Genomic DNA, 14,775 nt, shown 5'->3' with positions numbered 1-14,775 from the left:
CCTGGGGCGAAGCGAACGCGATATGCGATGCTATGAGTTGTAAGTGAGCGCCGGCAGCTGTACCCAGGCCAGCCATGCAGCCATGCAGGCGTGCAGGCGTGTTGGTTGCAAGTCCAAGTGTTGTCGCTCGCAGCGGGTGACGGCGGCGCGGCTACGCGCTTGTTCGTCGTGCAGCTGCTACAGCTAGCGCGGAGAGCGAGGTGGAGTCATGATCGAGCTTGGAGCTGCAATTGCTGAGCTGGGTGATGGCTGGATGTGATCTGGATAGTTATAGGCGTAAATGCAGAGGAGTGTTAATGAATACGAATCACGAATGTGTAGTACTGTAAGCTCGTGTACATATGTGTTTGATTCTTGATTACCAGTCACGAGTAGCCATCTCGAGGAATTAAAATTATTGAGTGCACTGCCAACCACCATCGCAGCAGTGTGAGTCAAGAGTGCGAGTGTGAGTGCGAGCGCGAGCGCGAGTCAAGGGTCGACCATCCCTCCATACATCCATCGATCTTGAATCCATCACCATCTTTCATTTTGCTTTCCAGACTCAGGACGGGTCTGCAGCCACGAGATACTAATTCTTGATTGTCTGCTGCCTATTGCATCAACCTCAGGTAGCGTAACTGCACATCACTCTCCCTCTCCTCTGCCGGACCGCACGCCTCATCGCACCCAGCATACGCGATATCAAGTACGACTTTGGAGAGCGCAAGCAAAGCCCGGAGTAGTCGCGCCACACGCAGGAAAGGGGCCAAGGTGATTAGAGAGCACGTCGGTGCTCATCTCTGAGTACACGCGAGGCTCTACGATCATCGTCTCACAGCGAGGTTCAAGCTACATCCACCCACCCCTCTCTCAGACGAAGACTTGCAAGCATGACGCATCAAGCACATCCCTCTTCAGGTTCATTGGGCAGCATACAAGCGGGCAGCGGTGCGGATTATGCGCCTCCTGGACAAGGAGGCAACACCAGACCTCACATCGATGCCAAAAAGAAGCTCGTCGTGGTGGGAGATGGTGGAGCTGGAAAGACGAGCTTGTTGATCGTCTATGTGAGTCGCCAAAAAGTTGCTCATTGCTCAGTGAACCGGCCGGCGGCTACCAGCTGGGGCGAAGGGAGGGATCGGGTAGGATGTTTGAGAGGAAGGTGGGGCAGAGAGCGCAGAGATGGAGCCGAATGCTCAAGCTGTGCTGTGCCGCGCTACTCTTGGAGCGACCCCCTGCAGCGTGGCAACGCAAACACTGACCTCACCTTCCTGCGCACGCGCACCCCGCACGCATACACAGTCGGAAAATCGCTTTCCAGAAGCGTACATTCCCACCGTCTTTGAGAATTACGTTCCTATCGTGAGGTTCGAGGGCAAGGTGGTGGAATTGGCATTGTGGGATACTGCGGGACAAGAAGAGTACGATCGGCTCAGACCTTTGAGCTACCCGGAAAGGTGAGCCGCAGAGGGTTTTGGCGCAGATCATGCAACAAGAAATGAGCTCGCAATGTGGAGATGCAAGGGCGTAGCCGTCGATGGCAGTAGCTGACGCAAGGCTGCTGATCTCCTGCGACCTCCCGCTCAACCCTCCCTTTGCTAGCGATATCATTCTCATTTGCTTTGCCATCGATTACCCCACAAGTCTGGCAAATGTGCAAGACAAGGTGCGTCCCTCTCTCTCCCCCTCTCTCTCTCCACAAATCGGGCTCACGTCTCTTTGAATCTTGTCGCTCCCTCGGCTCACATCCTGCCTTTTCGCCCTCTCGCTACCCAGTGGTATCCAGAGATCAATCATTTCTGCGAGGGCGTGCCCATCATTCTAGTAGGGCTCAAGACGGATCTTCGAAACGACGCGCACGCTCTATCCATGCTAGCAGCGCAAGGTACTCGACCCGTGACGCCCGAGCAAGGTCTATCGGTCTCCAAAGAGATTGGAGCAGCGAAATACGTAGAGTGTTCGGCCAAGACGAGAAGAGGTGTGCAGGAGGTGTTCGATGTGGCGCTTAGAGAAGCGCTCAGGAGCCGGTGGAGGAGAAAAGTGGGAGGCGCTTCGGGTGGAGTCAATAAGAAAAAGTGCGTTATCCTGTAAGGAGCTCTTGGCGGCGCGAAGCGGAGCAGGTCTCTCTCGCTCGCGAAAGAGAAGGAGAGCGGAGGGGAGACGTTCTTCTGAATTACATGTGCACCCGATCAACTCGAGAGCGTATCCCACTTTGTAGCGTACGGAAAGGAGTCGCGGTCAAGGCGCAACACGTCTCGACTGCTCGGTCAGCTCGACGCTGCCGTTGGGGGTAACGCGCTCTAGACAAGCTCCAAAGCGCTGCGCACGCACATCGTCCCTCCTTTCCCCCTTTTCTCCTTCTTTTCCCCCCCTCCTCCTCCTCCGCACTAATTTTTTGGTCTCCTGCTTACGAGCGAGCACGGATCTCATAGCTGTAAATCGAGATAGATCCCCCGTCTGCGTTCGATCTCGCGTTCAGGTCGTGATGGGTTCGTGATGACTGTGCAACATGCCTGCGCTGCTACTCCGCGCGTCTTTGCGGCAAAGACTTGCTGCCCCCCCCCCCCCCCCCCCCCCCCCCCCCCCAACGCTCTCGTCTCATCTCATCTCAGCGATGGTGCGTAGTTGCGCACTAGTTCCTACCTTCGCTTAGCCCAGCTCGGATCGCACCAGAGCACCTGTGCATGATGGTCGACGTGCGCAACACACGCATGAATCATTGTTTTTTCTCGCATTCTCATTTTCCATGGAAGCAATGGATGCAGCTTTGCGCTCGGCCCCCCCGGCGCCCACCTTAGTAAGCGCCTCCCTGCTGCATAGCCCACCTGTCGGGATGCACGTTTGAAGGCGGTCGGGAAGGAGGAGGACCGGGAGGTTGAGCGTTGGGAAAGCCTGGAGGAGGTGCGGGCGGAGCGCCAGGTGGCATTGCGAAGCCCATCGGAGCTGCCGGAGGCGCGCCAGGTCTCGATGCTCCAAATTGTCCTCCTTGCTGCTGCTGATGCTGCGGAGTGGCTGGCGCTCCATAAGGATTGGGCGTTCGCGCGTAGGGATTTGGCGTCTGCCCAGTGCCGCCCAGCCGAGCAGCAGCAGCAGCGCTGGGCGTCATGGAGCCCGTCGCAGCTGCTGCACCGTACGGTGTTCGCATTCCCAGCGCACCAGGAGTAGCAGATCCAGCACCGTACGCCGTGTAGCGTCCAGGCGTGCGTCCGCCTAGCGGCCCACCAGGAGTCGCAGAGCCAAGCCCAGCTCCGTAGGGTGTGGTGCCCATACCCAATGCGCGCGGAGTAGCGCCGCCGAGACCTCCACCTGGAGTCCTGCCTCCGCGCTGCATACCGACCATCGAGGTGTACTGCGATTTGAACGAGTTGCCTACAAAGATCGCGCGCGGAGATGCCATGTCAGCATGGCGAAAGCAGCACCTCCAACATCCGTCTATCGATGTCCACGCTACTCACACAGCGCCGTAACGTTGGGCAAATGGTCCGTGTCGAGCAGCTTGAAACGACCAGGGAGCACCTTGACGGGCCATTTTTGAATCTTTGCATCCCTATTCGCTTTGAAGCCCAGAACAAAGGCGCCAGGACGCTTCCGGTCCAATGCAAAACCGTACGTGCTGCGGTTCGGATTTGCTTGCGTAAAGCTGGTCAGGACTTGATCTGCATGCCAAAAAATGCGTGGGGGGGGGATTAAATGTGAGGGCGGTATGAAGAGAAAGGAAGTTGGCGCGCACGAACTCACCCAATTGCGCTTCCTCGCCTTGGTACTTTTCGTGATGAAGCAATTGCCTGACCATCGCAGCCATCGGGGCAATGTGACCGACCAATAGCTCGTCGATGTCCGAGTACGAGCCCATATTGCCGACGCGCAGCGTTCGGCCCAACTCGTACTCGTTTTCCTTGTCCAGCTCGAGGACATCTGCAAAGTGCGTGCAAGTAGTGCATGGCGTTCAACTTTTTGCCGCCTCGACCAAGCTCTGATCTGGCACTCACCAACGTGCTGGAATACGCCAGGCGCAACCTTCCACGTCACCGCCAGATGGTCACTGCCCTTTGAACTTCGTCTGACGATTGCTTCTCCGATGTCAAATTTGGAGTCGGCCAAGTATTGTTCGGCCTGAGTCGAGTTGAAGTTCTTGTAGTACGGATGATTGATGGATCTGACATTTCTCAAATTCATCTTTCGTCGCACCTCATCCTCCGCTTTGGCCTTTGCCATCGCCGCCGCTTCGTGGTCAAAGTATCGTTGATCAGGCAGGACTGCTCTACCGCTAGGATGCGCCGCCGCATTTTCCAAGTGGTCTGGTCTCGCAGTGAGTTCGACGCGAAAGGTGTCCTTGTCCACATCGATGATCTGAGCATTGATGGTCTGCATCGGCTTGACAATGTCCCGCAAAGAAGGAGGTCGCATCTGCTCCATCTGGTAGTACTCGCTAGGGTATGGCCTGAGGTACTCGCCATTGATTGTGCCCTCGATGCCCGAAGCTAGTCGAACGATGGCGTGCTCCGGCTGCACGCTGACCACAGTGACGGCCACAATGCCAGACAGCGTTTGGCTCGTTTCGCCCGTGAGGGCAGACAACAAGGCGTCCGAAGTTGGGCGCACAAACGCGGCCCGCGCATCCACGCACGGATAGACCAGTTCCCGAGCAACCATGTTGAGCAGGGTGAGCTTCCTGCTGGGCGCTTCGCCCTTGTCCTGCTGCTCCTGCAAAAGCTTCGCCTCATAGTCGCTCAAATCGATCGTCGACACCTTTGCCTCGCGGCGCTGATCCCTGAGCAGTTCCGAGCAAAACTGAGAAGGATGTTCGTTCGGATCCAGATCCTCCTCGTTCTTCTGCAGCGCGTCGAACGCAATGAACCTGGCATACCTGTAATTTTCCGGATGAATGCGCGTACCGTCCAGCACGTCTGGCGATCCCTGGTACCTTTGCGACTTGACTCCACGCACCACCAAGAATGGGCACGCATTGTGCCACACTTCCAGCGTCAAGATCTCCACGTCGCTCTCGCGCATCAGACTGTCTTGAGCGCCGATGAGCAAGCTGAGCCTGTTGATTACCACACCCTCTAGCTCAGCCTTGATGGTCTGAATCAGCGCAGTAGCTTTGCGTGGACCCAGTCCGCTGACGAACTTGAGCATAGCCGCATAGTAAGCGTCCGTGGACGCTCGATTGATGTCGATGCACGCGTGGCAGACCGAAGCGGAGATGGCTCTTTCGAGGTGCATGGCCAGCTTGGCTTTGGGCAAGAGCTGCTGATTGGCGTCGTACCGAATGGAAAGCAAATCGCCCTCTTCCAGCGCCGCAAATTCGTTCAGCGGCGATTGGGCATATCGAGCCAGAGCGACGCAGTAGCGGGTCAAGACGTCCAGCGAGGGATGTTCGTCGGCTGCTCGCGCGCTGTGCTGATAAAGACGAGCAACATCGTCGTCCACAGAGATGACGTCGATGCAGAGCTTTTCGCGCTCCGCTGTGCCTTGCGGCGTACCAAGAGGTGGCAATCTGCTCTCTGACACGAGCTCTTCCTCTGCCTTGGTAGCCATAAGCTGTACCAGCGATCTGAGCGCCACGGTGCGAGCGCTAAAGCCGTTGACCACAACAACGTCTGGTCTTCGTCTCTTCAGCAAGTCGATAAAGGCCATACGAGATTGGTAGGTCTCTCTGTCCTTGCTGGGCAGCGATGTTAGATCGCGCTCGTCGATGCGCTGCAAGGACACACCCGCATCGTTTGCGTGTCCTCGCGGAGGCGCAAGTCCATCAAACGTGCTGCCCTCGATGAGCTTGCCGCGTGCGTTGAGGAAGACGGCCTTCGTAGTGTCTCTTCGCGGGTCTCCTTGGCCAGCAGAGATTGCGAGAACAGAAGGGACTGTGCTAGAGTGCTTATCGCCGACTAGCGTGTCGTCCTCATCATCCTGTTCCGCGTCCCATTGGCTCGGAGCGTCCTTCTCGTCGCGAAGTCGAGCATGCATCGATTTCGACTGGTAAGGTTTGCAATCGATGCGCTGCGCGTAAAGAAGCCATTCCAGAGCGCCGAGTCAGGGCCTATACAGCATTCTGCGTTCGCATCTAGCCTACTCACCCTACTCAGTTGAACTTCGCAAGCACGTCCAAGCCAGTCTTGGCACTCCTCTCTCAACCACTCCTTGACCCAAATCTTTCCCACGGGCAGCAAAAAGTCCTCCAACGCAGCCTTGATGACTTCCCTCCTAAAGTCCGTCCACGCATACGAAGTCGCAGTGGAATGTTCTCCTGCAAAATTAGCGGTCAAGCGATCCTCAAAGCCTTGGACCTGGTGAGGAGAGAGTCGAACGTCGATATTGACCAGCAGCTTCTCTTCCGCCTCGAGCATGAGCAGAAATTGAACAGGATTCGGCACGGCCGGAGCCAGCTGACCTTCCGTTGGAGGTTGATGCTCCCTGAATTCGGGCACGGGCTTCGATATCAGGTACTTGAAATTGTAGAATGGATGTTCCTCGTGAATCACCGACTCGCCGCGTTCTGTCGGAGCGACGCTGACGAACGCAAAGTCTCTGAACAGACTGCGCACCACTTGCCTCATGGATGGATCACGTCCTATCTCGTTTGCCAGCAGCAGCTTGGCTTCGTCCAAGACGCGCTCCGCCGAGAGCATGTTGGCAGCCGCGTCAAAGTACTGACCAGCTAGCGTGGCTGGGTCCTCTGTCGGATCTTGCCAAGTGTACGGTCTACCGTGCGGAGCTTCGTAATTCTTGTACAGGTGCGCAGCGGGCATGGCCACCTTGCGAGCAAAGTCCAACGCCATCGTAGCTTTGACGCGCTCGTATCGACTGACGATCGCGGGCTTCTTGAAGGTCGTCGCTGATCTGCCATTCAGGGACAGGCCCGTCTCTATAGCCTGCGCGTCCCGCAGCTTCTGGCCAAACTGCATATTGAGCCAATCCGCCACATCCGCGACCTCCTCCGTGCTCTCTGCGCGCGCGAGCAGCTGCGCAAACTCGTTGCGTTGCTCTTGACTAGGTGCTCCCTTGGGCACGGTCGGCGCGACAGCCAACGACTGATTTTCCTCAGTGGCGTTGACGTCATCCTGAAGCAGTCGCTCGAACAGCCTTCTCAAGCTGTCCTTGCGAGCCAGCAGGGATTTGAAGCGCAAGCAAGCCGAGACGAGGCTCTGCAAATCGCGCCTGTTGAGCAGCGTGATGATCGTAGCTCCCTGTCTATTTCCCGCGCCGTAATTGTGCTGCGTCCTGAGCTCATGCTCGTCCGCATGATGGACGTACAGATACATGGCATCTCTGCGCTTGTTCAGGACGTGCGCAACAGTCGTGCGAACGCATTGCTGCCAGACGCCCAAAAACTGATTGAACTCGCCTTCGGGCGAGAGGAAGAGCCTGTAGCATCGTTGCGATATGCGAGCATTGACCCATCGAGCTGCATCGTCCAGCTCGGAAGAGGTGAGTTGTCTCTCTAGCAGCTGCAGCCCATCCTCGCCCGGCAGTGCCAGTTGCCACCGCTCGGGAAAGTCGGCTCGACGGATGCGGTCGTCGTCGTCGGTCAGCATGCGCTCCTTGATCGCAGCCGGCTCAAAGATCTGCATGTGTTGGGCGACGATGGCAGGGAGCGTCAAGCGCTGAGACGACAAGGAACGTGCTCAAAAATGATGTACTCACGTCTTTGAACTCGAGCTTCTTCTTTCTCTGCTCATCCGCCAGCTCATCCTCGTACATTTCGTCTTCTTCTTCCAGCGCTCCCTCTTCGCCTTCCCTATCACCCTTCTTAAAAGCCCAAGCGTAATCTTCGCCATTTCCAAACACATCATTGAGCTCTTCCCACTGATCCTGATCGATGCCCGCGCGCGTGGGGTCGAGGTCCAAGCCGGATTTGGAAGCCTTTCTCGCTTCCCTCTCCTCCTTTCTCAATCTGCGCTTTTCTGCTCGACGAGCTTCCCTCTCTCCGTCAGAGATGGATGCGTCCATGTCGGAATCCTCGTCATCGTCGATGAAATCTTCCATCTCGTCTTCGAAGCCAGAAGGAGCAGCTTGAGCGGCCAAATCGCGATCACGCCTCGATCTTGCATCCGTCGCACGACGAAGGGCATTGGCAGCCGATGGCAAGCCGTCATCCTCCTCCTCCTCCTCCTCCTCCTCATCAGTGTCTGCGCGCCTTTTAGCAGTTGCAGTGACAGCTGCAGCTGGACCATCCTCGTCATCATCGTCGAACATGTGACTCAGATCTTCGGGACGCGAAGAGGGACGAGGTTCGGGCGTAGCCGAACCTCGACGAAAACGTTTGAGTTTCCTCTCCTCTTTTCTCCGCTTGACGCCGGTGTTCTCTGCCAGCAGATCCAGATCGTCTTCGTCCAGCTCCTCATTCTCTTCCTCTGTATGGTGATCGAGGGGTTGAAGGAACGGCAAGGCAGCGATGCATATATGCGGCGTGCGATCAGCTCCACACCTCTTCTCGCCCGCTCTCTCTCTCTCTCTCTCTCTCTCTCTCTCTCTCTCTCTCCCCATCGCGTCGCTGCCTCTCACCAAAGAGAACTCACCGAGCTGTCTTCTCCTCTTTTGTTTTCTCCGCTTCCTCTTTCTCCTCCTTTCCTGCTCGTCGTCATCTTCCTGCTCCTCATCCTCCTCCTCATCCACGATGAAGCCTTGAGCGATCCTGCGCGCTTCTTCCGGATCATCATCCTCATCCTCCTCGCTCGAATCATCGTCATCATCCTCTTCGCTACCAGCGATTAGTCCGCGCTTATTTCCTCCTGCAATGTCTTCTCCCGAATCTTGAGAATCTTCTTCTGCTTGCCGCGCGCGCGAAGGACTGCCCACGGACGACATGGCTCGATCAGGCAGGCAGGCAGGCAGCAGTCTGGGTGACAGGGTGAGGAGCAAATCTGTGAGAGATGCGGGGTCAGAGCGTCGTCGTCGCTGGGCATTCGTGAATGACTTTTGCGAGTCAAGGGAAGTGGCAGGCAGCTGAAGGGGGCTTTGGCGGGGTACGCGTGGGCGCGCGCGCGAAAGGATGATGGAAGATCGGATCGTTGGCCCACGACATCAGTTCCACGCCCGCGCCCGCGCCCGCGCCCACGCTGCCTGCTGATGAACGCGATGCACAACATCAGCGACGGCGGATGGGCTAGCAGGAGAATATTCTCGAGCGCATTCCATTCATGATGCAAGTTGTGCGTCGTACGTGCGAGCCATGCAGTCAGTCGCGTGCGTGAGTCACAATCACGAATCTTGAATCGTGAATCGTGAGCGTGACTTGCATGCTGGTTGATTGCTGGACTGCCTCAACTCCCTCCATGCGGCGGGGCGGGGCGCGCGCGCAATTCACAGATATAGGCGATCGAGCGAGGAATTCAATCACGAATGCGCGAATCACGAATCGTGAATGACTGTGACTGGTTAGCGAATGATAAGCGGTGCATTTGACAAACAGGGTTGCTTGCCCTCGCACACTTGCACCTACAGTGTACACACTCGCTGCCCTCTTCCCTCTTCACCCTCAGCACCACATCCGTACGCCCGCACGCAAAGGCTCAGCAGCAGCAGCAGCAGCAGCAGCAGCAGCGGCGCCTCATCCTGCCCCATCTCCTCACAACACCCCCATTCACCTTCAATCGCAACATCTGCCAACCCAATCCACGCCGCGCTCGAAGCAAGCAGGAAACAGCACAGCACAGCACACCTCTCCTTGAACGCGGCGCGGTGGGGGACAATATGGGTCAAGCGGACTACCCGCAGATCTGCCCTGGAGGCGGTCTGATCATCTCGTGGCAGTTGAAGAGGAAGCGCGTATTGCTCGTAGGTGGCGGTCCCGTAGCAGCCGGTGAGCATCTTTCCTGTCACGCCTCGCCTCGCCTCGCTAGCCCGGGTGCAACCCTACTCGATGCGCTCGCTGACCATGAATGCGCATACACGCTCCGTCACGCCACGCCACGCCACGCCACGTCACGCTCCACTCCCTCCCCCCCCTTCCGTTCAATGCGCAGGTCGATTGGTGAATGTGAAGGATGCGGACGCCATCGTCACCGTCATTTGTCCTTCTTCCGGTCTGTGCGGGGAGATGAAGTATCGCATCCACGTGGAGAAATCCGTAGACGAGTATCAAGATCGCGTATTTGGCGGAAAAGATGATCTGATGGGCGGCTACGATATGGTGCTGACGGCCATCGACGATGCCGCTTTATCTCGAGAAATTTGTCAAATGGCCAGAGCGCTGCGCATCCCCGTCAATGTGGCGGATGTACCGCCAGAGTGCGACTTTTACTTTGGAAGCTTGATACGAAGAGGCCCATTGCAAGTGATGGTGAGCACGGGAGGCAAGGGTCCTCGCATAGCCGCCCAAACCCGTCGCATCATTCAACGCGCCATTCCAGAAAACTTGGGCCAAGCCATCGAGAATGTGGGCAGGTTGAGAGCCATGCTGAGGAGCGAGGCGCCGCAAGCCGCTGCCGGTCCCAAACGCATGAGCTGGATGATCGACGTTTGCGAAAAGTGGTCCTTTGACGAATTGGCAACGCTGGAGGAAGAGGAGATGCGCATCATCCTTCGAGGTTGGAAGGATGGAAGCGTGCCGAGCGCCAGGCAGGTCAGAGGCATCAGGAGGACGTTGCCGGATAGCAAGAGCATCCGCAAGGCAATCGCTGGCAGGTGCCCCGTCGCCGGTTACATTTCACCTTGGCTTGCAGGCTTTGCGGGCATCCTGCTCGGATCCGCAATCACCTCTACCCTCTTCATCGTACGATCATCCAAGCGAGCATGAGGCGTGAGGCGCGAGGCGCGAGGCGCGAGGCGCGAGGCGCGAATTCGAGCGGGCGAGCGGACCGGCGCCCATGCGGCATCCACTCCTACCTCTTCCGCCCTCCCTGCAACACCATGTATCAGTAGGCCCAATCTCACAGACGCGTCCCGCACTGCAATACATCATCCCGTCACTCTATTCGCACTCCGACCCGTCTACGAACGGACCGACGAAAAAGTCAAAATGATTCTCCTCTGCATGTACGAACACGTCTCGCAGCGGTCGGAACCTGATGATGGGATTAGCCGAGTCCTCGTACAAGATCACAAAGGGGAGACGTGGGGGGAGAAAGTGGGATTTTCTCGGACAGAAGTTGAAGAGACGTGAGGCAAGCATGCTCGCAGCTCACTTTTCAGCTAGCCTGCCAGACGCTCTAGTCGCTCTAGCATAAGCCGACAATCCTTTTGACCTCGTCGTCGTGTTGGTGTTGGTGGTGGTAAAAGTTCCATAAATCCCTTCGGGCAAAGGATTCGCCTTTGGATTCCTCCTCTTTCTCTCCCTCCTATCCTCTTCCTCTTCCATCTCCACTCTCATCCTCCTTGCCCTCTCCCGTTCCCTTTCCAACTCCTCCTCGTGCGCTCGGCGCTTCGTCTCCCACGCTGCGCGCTCTTGCAGACGCGCTTCGATGCTCGATACGAACGGCACGGGCGCGGGCGCGGGCGCGGTGACGGGCCCGGTGTTGGATCTGAAAGCTTTGGCGTTCGCATGGGTGCCAATTGCCGTTGGAGGAGGGGCTTTTGAAGACCTCGTCCCCCTCGACGTCGTCTTGGCATGTCCGGAAGATTTTTTTCCCAATTCCTCCTCCCTCACTCTACGTCTCTGCAAATCCAACCTCTCCTCTTCCAGCCTAGCCAGCTCCTCTTTGCGTCTCAACAACCAAGCAGGTACAGGATTAGCCTTTGGTCCCTTTTTGCCATCCTCGCCACCTGCCTTTCTGCTGCTGCCGCTGCCGCCGCCGCCCGTCTGCTTCTCGTCGCGCTTCTCGTCGCGCTTCTTGCTCTGCAAATGCGCCTTTTTGGCCCGATTTGCTCGCTCTGAAAAGGTGAAGCTAGAAGATTGGGCGAGGGGCACCAGCGTGCCTGTAGAGCAGAGCCTGTAGCCCGCTGGAACGTGCAACGCACGACTTGCGCCTTCTTTCTCCTGCTGCTCCTCCTCCTCTTCTATCTTGTCGCTCAACCTCGCGCTACGTCGAGGTTTGCCAGACGGTGCTCCTGTCATCGTCACAGTCGGAGCGTGCCGCTCTGGAATTGCTCTAGATGAGTCGGCCACGCGTTCTTGCTCGCTCCACTTGAGCGCAGGCTCGACGTCAAGAGCAGGTCGAAGTGCCCCACTTCTGCATCCTTCCTGCGAGTCGTCCACAGTCGACATCTGAAGAGCAGGCGCATCTTCTTCCTCTGCACCGCCAGCAACAGCAGCAGCAGCAGCAGCAGCAGCAACTCGAGTCTCTCTCTTCTTGCCGCTCGCATCATTCTTGACGAGCCAAGCTGCCCTTCTGAACGAATCTTGCACCTTTTCTTCCCTCTTCGCGCGCGCTCTAGCCGAAGGTGTAGAGGGCGCAACACCTTGCTGCGCACTCGATTCCGCTCTCTTCCTCGCCGCACCCTGTTCCGCCTCGCTCCTGCTCGTCGTGGCCACGGCCATAGCCAACGATTTCTTTCGAGCTTCTTCGGCGCGCACCGCTGCATCGGAATTCGAAAGCGCACATTTGTGCACGGACGAAGCGATGCGACCAGTCCTTGCGGGACTCTTGACTTTGCTGCTGCTGCCCTTGACTTTCTTTGGACTAGGTGCTGGCCAAGCCGTCGTAGTGGTCGGCTTTGATGCACATGGCTTCGCTCGCGCATCGGTTGGGCCAGAGGGAAAAGTATCATCTCCGATTGAGCGCTTTTGCACATCCTTGGCAGAGGTGCAAGGGATGAGCTTGGCAGTGCGATGAGTGCGCTTCAAGCGCACGTCGCTCTGCTCACCCTTCCCGCCACTCACATTGCCGTCCAGCGTGTCCCTTTGCGCCTCCTCCTCTTCCACCACCACCTTCTTTGTCTTCCTTGCGCTTCCACATTCTCCCTTCCTCGTCGTCTTCTCGCTGCTGCTGCTCGACGATTTCGCGGCGCGCGAATGGAGCTCTTTCTCCCTCTTGCTGGGCTCATTCATCGCCTCCATCTCGGGGCCGATATCGAGCGTGCTCCTCTTTTCTTGCGGCACCTCCGCAAGACTTTTCCTGCCGGCGGACAGTCTAGCCCAAAGCTCCGCATCAGGCAAGGCAGGAGCAGCCGCATCCTCTCGCCCGCGCTCTTCCTCCATCTCCATCTCCTCCTCCCCATCCCCTTCCATCTTCCAAACAGGCATGATGGACTTTCTCGGCGAGCGTTTGCCTGGCGAACGAGTCTCCCTCTTCCTGCTGCTGCTGCTGCTGCTGCTGCTGCTGCTGCTGCTGATGTTGCTGTTCTGGCTCTTCTTTGCGTCTTTCGAACGTCTTCGTCTTGCATGCGAACCTTCTCGTAGCTCGTCCGCCCCTACGACCGCTTCGGCAGATGCCTCTTGCCCGCTAGGCTCATCCCAACGCGCCTGCATCTGCACCTGCTCCTGCACCTGCGCTTCTTTGAGCGCTGCTGCTGCTGCTGCTGCTGAACGGTCGACATGCGCTGCAGCAGCACTGCACGATTCGTGGGAATAATGCTCCGAAGTCTCCGAAGTCTCCGAGATGCGAGGCATGCACGGAGCACCCACGGACCGACGAGTAGGCATCAGAACATCTCCAGCTTGAGATTGTTGTGCTGCTGCTGCTCGTCGTCGAGTTGCGCCTTGACGCAGATGCTCCTCTGAGGCTTTCTCCTCTCCTTGCTCTTGCTCTTGCTCCTGCTCCTGCTCCTGCATCGGCGGGGACGTTGGCGCGGGCGCCGACGCTGACGCTTCGTGGTTGAGCGTGCGCGCAGCACCGGTACTTGTGCCCGACCAAGCAGTCTCCTGCGTCGTTGTGGATGCTGTCGATGCTCCCATTGCGTGCCCCTCTGCACCGCGTCGAGTTCTAGAAGCGTACTCCCTGCTCTCCCTCTTGCTCTCCTTGCGCCGCTTATCGGTCGCTTTAGCGTCATGCTCGACGACGAGTCGCTGCATAACAGGCTCATCAGCCTGCTCGTGCTTGTGCTTGCTGGACTCGTTGGCAGAGCGCCCACCATCACGAGCCATCTGTCCCCTTTCCTTCTGCTTCTCGCGCTCGCGCTCGCGCTGGCGCTCGCACTCGCGCTCACGCGTCGCCCACGCCAGCGCTTCCAACTCTTCTTCGCTCATCGCCGAAAGGTCCAACTCGATCTCTTGCTGCTGCTGCTGCGCCTTCGCCTTCGCCTTGACGCTCGCCTTTGTGCGCTCCTGCGAGTCATCAGATGCGCGATGATGCTGCTTCTTTGCCGCCGCCGCCGCCGCCGCTGCCGCTTTGCTCGATGGCACGACATTTTCATGCTCGCGCGAGCGCGATGCACCTCTCATCCCCGCGCTCCCCCGCTTGCTCTTCTCAGGAATGGACCAATACCCAAACAAGCTCTTCCTCTCTCCCTCTCCCACTGCCGCCACCTTTGCTCTGACAGGACTGATGCTCATATCATCGAGCTTGCGTTTGGGCGGAGAACCGGGTGGTGGGGTGGCGGGTGCTAGTCGGATGGACCAGTCCATGTCCAAGAGCTGCGTGGTTGATTGTTCGCCCAGATCTGGCAGCGCTAACATCGTCGTGTCTGCCATGCTGTTTGGCATTGTGCCAGAAGAAAGAGGAGCAGCGGATGGAGGAGGAGGGCGGTGGTGCTGGGCGTGGCAGGGCTTGCTGCTGCTGGCACGCCGGCCATCATCGTCATCATCATCCGGCGAAGCTTGCTGCAACAACAACTTTTGAAATGTTTTGGGCGTCAGGTTGTTGGGATCTGTATTCTCGTCCAGCCTCATCTTGTGCGTGTGCGTGTGCGTGTGCGTGTGCGTGTGCGTGTGCGTGTGCGTGTGCGTGTGCGTGTGCGTGTGCGTGTGCGTGTGCG

The 14,775-nt window shown here is 57.8% G+C and overlaps 3 protein-coding genes across 3 annotated transcripts; 2 read left to right on the top strand and 1 right to left on the bottom strand.

Moving 5' to 3' along the window:
- Positions 1-635: 635 nt before the first annotated feature.
- On the top strand, positions 636-2,437 carry IE81DRAFT_326396 (putative RHO1-GTP-binding protein of the rho subfamily of ras-like protein). Its single transcript, XM_025514803.1, has 5 exons — positions 636-753; positions 857-1,049; positions 1,285-1,439; positions 1,585-1,648; positions 1,759-2,437. Exons 2-5 carry the CDS (start codon positions 873-875, stop codon positions 2,071-2,073), a joined length of 711 nt encoding a protein of 236 aa, XP_025366722.1. The 5' UTR covers positions 636-753; positions 857-872; the 3' UTR covers positions 2,074-2,437.
- Positions 2,438-2,571: 134 nt separating this feature from the next.
- On the bottom strand, positions 2,572-8,977 carry IE81DRAFT_338403 (hypothetical protein). The gene is made up of 7 exons (XM_025515541.1): positions 8,502-8,977; positions 7,627-8,336; positions 6,060-7,547; positions 3,972-5,982; positions 3,721-3,897; positions 3,438-3,638; positions 2,572-3,351 (listed from the first exon to the last, which is right to left on the bottom strand). Exons 1-7 carry the CDS (start codon positions 8,788-8,790, stop codon positions 2,777-2,779), a joined length of 5,451 nt encoding a protein of 1,816 aa, XP_025366721.1. The 5' UTR covers positions 8,791-8,977; the 3' UTR covers positions 2,572-2,776.
- A 366-nt stretch (positions 8,978-9,343) lies between these two features.
- Positions 9,344-10,967, top strand: IE81DRAFT_326394 (siroheme synthase). The gene is made up of 2 exons (XM_025514802.1): positions 9,344-9,784; positions 9,948-10,967. The coding sequence occupies exons 1-2, from the start codon at positions 9,676-9,678 to the stop codon at positions 10,718-10,720; spliced, it is 882 nt and encodes a 293-aa protein (XP_025366720.1). The 5' UTR covers positions 9,344-9,675; the 3' UTR covers positions 10,721-10,967.
- The last annotated feature ends 3,808 nt before the right edge of the window (positions 10,968-14,775 follow it).

This window comes from Ceraceosorus guamensis (assembly GCF_003144195.1).
Source record: "Ceraceosorus guamensis strain MCA 4658 unplaced genomic scaffold IE81scaffold_108, whole genome shotgun sequence".
Classification (NCBI taxonomy): Eukaryota; Fungi; Basidiomycota; class Exobasidiomycetes; order Ceraceosorales; family Ceraceosoraceae; genus Ceraceosorus; species Ceraceosorus guamensis.
The sequence above is the reverse complement of the archived record's forward strand: the minus strand, read 5'-3'. Positions and strand labels throughout refer to the sequence as shown.

What these genes read in the sequence shown, in the direction of transcription:
- IE81DRAFT_326396 (XM_025514803.1), top strand. Translation starts at nt 873, where the DNA reads ATGACGCATCAAGCACATCCCTCTTCAGGTTCATTGGGCAGCATACAA. An exon ending in CGAGCTTGTTGATCGTCTAT is followed by an intron (nt 1,050 to 1,284) that starts GTGAGTCGCCAA and finishes ACGCATACACAG; the next exon opens with TCGGAAAATCGCTTTCCAGA. An exon ending in TGGCAAATGTGCAAGACAAG is followed by an intron (nt 1,649 to 1,758) that starts GTGCGTCCCTCT and finishes CTCGCTACCCAG; the next exon opens with TGGTATCCAGAGATCAATCA.
- IE81DRAFT_326394 (XM_025514802.1), top strand. Translation starts at nt 9,676, where the DNA reads ATGGGTCAAGCGGACTACCCGCAGATCTGCCCTGGAGGCGGTCTGATC. An exon ending in TGGCGGTCCCGTAGCAGCCG is followed by an intron (nt 9,785 to 9,947) that starts GTGAGCATCTTT and finishes TTCAATGCGCAG; the next exon opens with GTCGATTGGTGAATGTGAAG.
- IE81DRAFT_338403 (XM_025515541.1), bottom strand. Translation starts at nt 8,790, where the DNA reads ATGTCGTCCGTGGGCAGTCCTTCGCGCGCGCGGCAAGCAGAAGAAGAT. An exon ending in AAAGAGGAGAAGACAGCTCG is followed by an intron (nt 8,337 to 8,501) that starts GTGAGTTCTCTT and finishes ATCACCATACAG; the next exon opens with AGGAAGAGAATGAGGAGCTG. An exon ending in TGGCGTATTCCAGCACGTTG is followed by an intron (nt 3,898 to 3,971) that starts GTGAGTGCCAGA and finishes CGCACTTTGCAG; the next exon opens with ATGTCCTCGAGCTGGACAAG.